This window comes from Dreissena polymorpha, chromosome 13, assembly GCF_020536995.1.
Source record: "Dreissena polymorpha isolate Duluth1 chromosome 13, UMN_Dpol_1.0, whole genome shotgun sequence".
Lineage (NCBI taxonomy): Eukaryota > Metazoa > Mollusca > Bivalvia > Myida > Dreissenidae > Dreissena > Dreissena polymorpha.
Window position 1 is genome coordinate 72,436,646 of NC_068367.1, and position 4,216 is coordinate 72,440,861.

At 31.7% G+C, this 4,216-nt stretch overlaps 1 protein-coding gene across 1 annotated transcript in view; it reads left to right on the forward strand.

The window, feature by feature from the left end:
• Nucleotides 1–1,395: 1,395 nt before the first annotated feature.
• LOC127854765 (uncharacterized) overlaps nucleotides 1,396–4,216 on the forward strand; it is a 12,142-nt gene continuing 9,321 nt past the window's right edge. Inside the window, exon 1 of the mRNA XM_052389820.1 lies at nucleotides 1,396–1,422. Within this exon, the coding sequence (XP_052245780.1) occupies nucleotides 1,396–1,422 (27 nt within the window). The remainder of the gene's footprint in view (nucleotides 1,423–4,216) is intronic.

Here is a 4,216-nt window from a genome sequence, read left to right on the forward strand (position 1 = left end):
TGGAAACTAGACTTAAAATGACACATTATAATACATTAATTGTACGATCGTGAACTACTAATAATACAAAGGGTATTAAGGCAACATGTCTTATCTATTAATCGTAATAGAAAAATGCATGTAAATGTTATAATGTAATCGTATTTCACTACAATACATTACAGTTCTAAATAGCACGCTATCATAGTCTGGTATACTTAACAATTAAAACAATTAAAACGGCATAAAGGCCTCATATCATATTTATTATCCGTATGACAAAATGTATGTAACAGTAACCAACAATCATGTAAACATAGTTTGCGTATGGTTTCTGTAATATACCAAGGAACATACATAGTACATCAGACATATTAACAGTTTCAGCAGAGAAACATTGAAAACACGAAATATATACAATTCAAGTACAAACAAACACACAGAAAGCATGTATTTTCAGTATCACACGAAACACATTTTGCAACAATTTTACCATGTCAATTTCTATACATTACCTCATTTCTAATAATAAATGCTTTATGAATATAGGTTCCTAAGTTTCTAAGTATATTCTCATTTTCTGACTTTATAAGATCTACAAATTTAGCCATGCTAGGTCTAAACCAATATTTTCTGCCAATATATTTTTTCCTTATGTCAGTATACATTACACATTCCATAACAAAATGATATTCATCCTCAATTGTATTGCACCTTGCACATTTTCTATCACTTATTGAGGTACTCAAAGGTCTGGTCCATCGACCAGTCTCAATATGCAATCTATGCGATGAGACTCGAAAACGAGAAAACGATTGACAAAACTTGCTTATATTAAAACATTCGAGATATGGTTGAAATCTAAAAGATGAAATTGTGTTGTAGAATAAAGCTCTACTAGACTGAGTTAATCTGGCGTACCAGTTCTGTATAAATTGGTCATTTAATCTCTGCTTAACAATATATAGAAACGTGTCATTATTACCTACACCTTGAAAAGTCCAGGCATCAACAAAACCAAGCGAACATAATAAGTTCTTCAATAAGGAGCACCAATTTGTTTTATTGGGATACAATTCTAAATCATTCTTTAATAAATTATACACAAGAAGAATATACTTATTTTCTTTCGTTTGAAGAATTCGTAACCAATATTTAATAGCCTTATACATATGTATAGTTTTAAAAGATACTCTGCCTAATTCTCCATATATAAAATCGTTCTGAGTAGTTTTCTTCACACCAAGCAGTTTTTTGCAAAATCTCATATGTACTGTCTCAATTGATAAGTCATTCGCAAAACAACATATTTCACAACAATAATTCAAAATTGGCGATACAAGCTTATCGAAAAGTTCCAACTTGTGTTTTGGCGGTATATAAGTAAATTTATACAAGTATTTATTCATAGTAAAAATGGCTTTTTGTGCCTGTCCGGCCAAAGTACTTTGTGCGGTACTAAGCGAACCCCCTGTAGTAAAAACCACACCTAAATAACAGAATTTGTTAACTATTTCAATTGGTTCGCCATTATAATAAAAAGCAATGTCATTGGGGATAGAACCGCCTTTTTTAAATATCATAACTTTTGTTTTAGCAACATTTACCTTCAGTTTCCATGTTAAACAATAATCATATAATATATCAATACTACGCTGTAATGATTCAGCCGAATTTGCAAAAATGACAATGTCGTCGGCATACAGTAACATAAATATCTTAAACATATTAACATCTATACTATCTGCATTGTTATGAATAAACATGTCTTCTAAATCATTGATAAACATCGAAAATAAAAAGGGAGATAAGCACTCCCCCTGACGTACCCCAAGAGTACATGTGTATTCATCACTTAACTTATTGCAATACTTAACTCTAGACTTAACAGAATCGTATATTGATTTAACAATGTTGAGTATATGACCTCTAAGTCCCAGCTGTATCAGCTTAAACCAAAGATTTTCACGAACCACATAGTCAAACGCTTTAGTATAATCAACACATAATGTATAGAGTTGTTTCCCTTGATTCAGAACATGTGTTATTAAACCGTTAAGCACAAATATATTATCTACCGTACTCATATTTGCCCTAAATCCTGATTGGGCTTCTATATACACGTTATACTTTTCGGCCCATGATTTCAATCTATTATCTATAATCCTAGTAAACAGCTTACCTAAACTACTCAATAAAGTTATACCCCGATAATTATCCACATTATTTATACTGCCTTTTTTATGCAGTGGAATCACAAAGCCTTCCGACCATCGCTTGGGGAAATATGCGTTTTCAAAAATCTTATTAAACAATGTATAAAACACGTTCATCAATGCATTTTTACCGACAGTAAACATTTCGTTTATTAAACAATCAGGACCACCTGACCTGTTGGTTTTCAACTGGTTAATGGCTGCTGTTATTTCCGTAATAGTTATACATGTGTTTAATTCACTGAACATAATTTTAAATTCATCATTTTCGTACCTATCAATAAAATACATAATATCCTCATCAGGTGTAAAAAACCTATCTTCTGGATTATTAACAGCTTTAAAATAATTTTCAAACATTGACATTGATATATTTGACTTTTTGATACCAGCAGATTCCTTTAGCATATTCCAATATAAACGAGCATTTTTGTGCCTGTTACTCAACAGTTTGTTTGTTTTTTCTTTATCATAATTGTATCTACATTTTCTTATTGTTAACTTATAATCCGACCTAGATTTCACCATATTCACTCTTGTGTTTTCATTTTGACTAATTCTATACTGATTAAGACATCTTAAGAAAATATTCCTTTTCTCAAAACACTCCTCGTTAAACCATGGCTGTGAACTTTCCGAGTTAACAACATAATTACTATTTTCTGTACATATATTTTTAACAAAAGGTGAGGCAACATTGTCTAAAATAGTTTCGAAATTATTTATACACACATCTATATCATCACATGTCATGCTAGCCCTTATATTATTCGTCAAAACATCTAAGCTTTCTAAACATTCTTCACTTTCTAAATTTTCAATATAAGTATTTTTCAAGTCGGGCTTCCATACATATTTATAGTTTACACTTTCAAAATCTTTTGTATCACACCTATCACTTGTATTTTTACTGATAGTTGAGTCTAATGTATATGTAACGCTCATTAAACAGTGGTCTGAGACAATATTTGGAACATCGATATCAAATATGGAAATATTCTTGAACATAGCATATTTGCATAACAAATAGTCCACCACGCTACATCCCCTATTGCTTACAAATGTATGTTTCCCTATCGTATTATCATTGCCTTTTCTACCATTTACAATTCTATAGCCTGTTTGCTTACAAAAATCTAACATAAGTCTTCCATTATTGTTGACAGACGTTTTATCTAATGAAAACCTACGTAATTCAATATCCGACTGGTACCCCTCAGGCAGTAAATCAATATTGAAATTGTTCACAATATCATTTTCTACATAATCAGGCAAAGTTGAAGTGCGTGAGTTAAAGTCTCCAAAAATTGCATAATAATTTTCATTTTCTGACAAACTTTCTACATATATAACGGAATCAATTAACCTATCAAAAACATTAGTCTCATCCATAGATTGGCGGCTACTATCATCTGGAACCACATAACATAAACCTATAAAAAAGTCTCTCTCTGTACCTAACTTTTTGGCAGATAATTTGACCCAAATAATGTCATCTTTTGATGTAAAAACTAAACTATCATCTGACACTAGATTATTTCTTATATAAACAATAATACCGCCTGAATTTCGTTTTGCTGTGCTTTTAATATCTTCTCTATTTAAAACGTAATGTTCGAAACCATCTACATGTAAATTTGAAAAAGCATCTGTCCATGTTTCTGTAAATAAAATACAATCATTGTTATCGAATAATTTCTTTACAAAATCCGATTTCAGTTTGTCAGTCCTTTTACTACATAGTCCGTTAATGTTCATATAAGCGCATCGAACTTTGATCTTCTCCTCTCCGTCCTACTTCTTGACCTCCGGCTCACTCTGTTGTCCATCGTTCGTCTCGTTTCTATTTTTAGAAACTGGGAAATTCCCATTTTTGACAGCTGTCAAATTTCTACTATATGGACTAGCGGAGTAGGTCCGCCGAGATGTACGGTTTCTTGTACGGGATACATGCGAGCCACTACCTGTCACCACCTTAGCATATGTCTGATCATTTAAAGGCGCATTGTTTTCAGAAATAT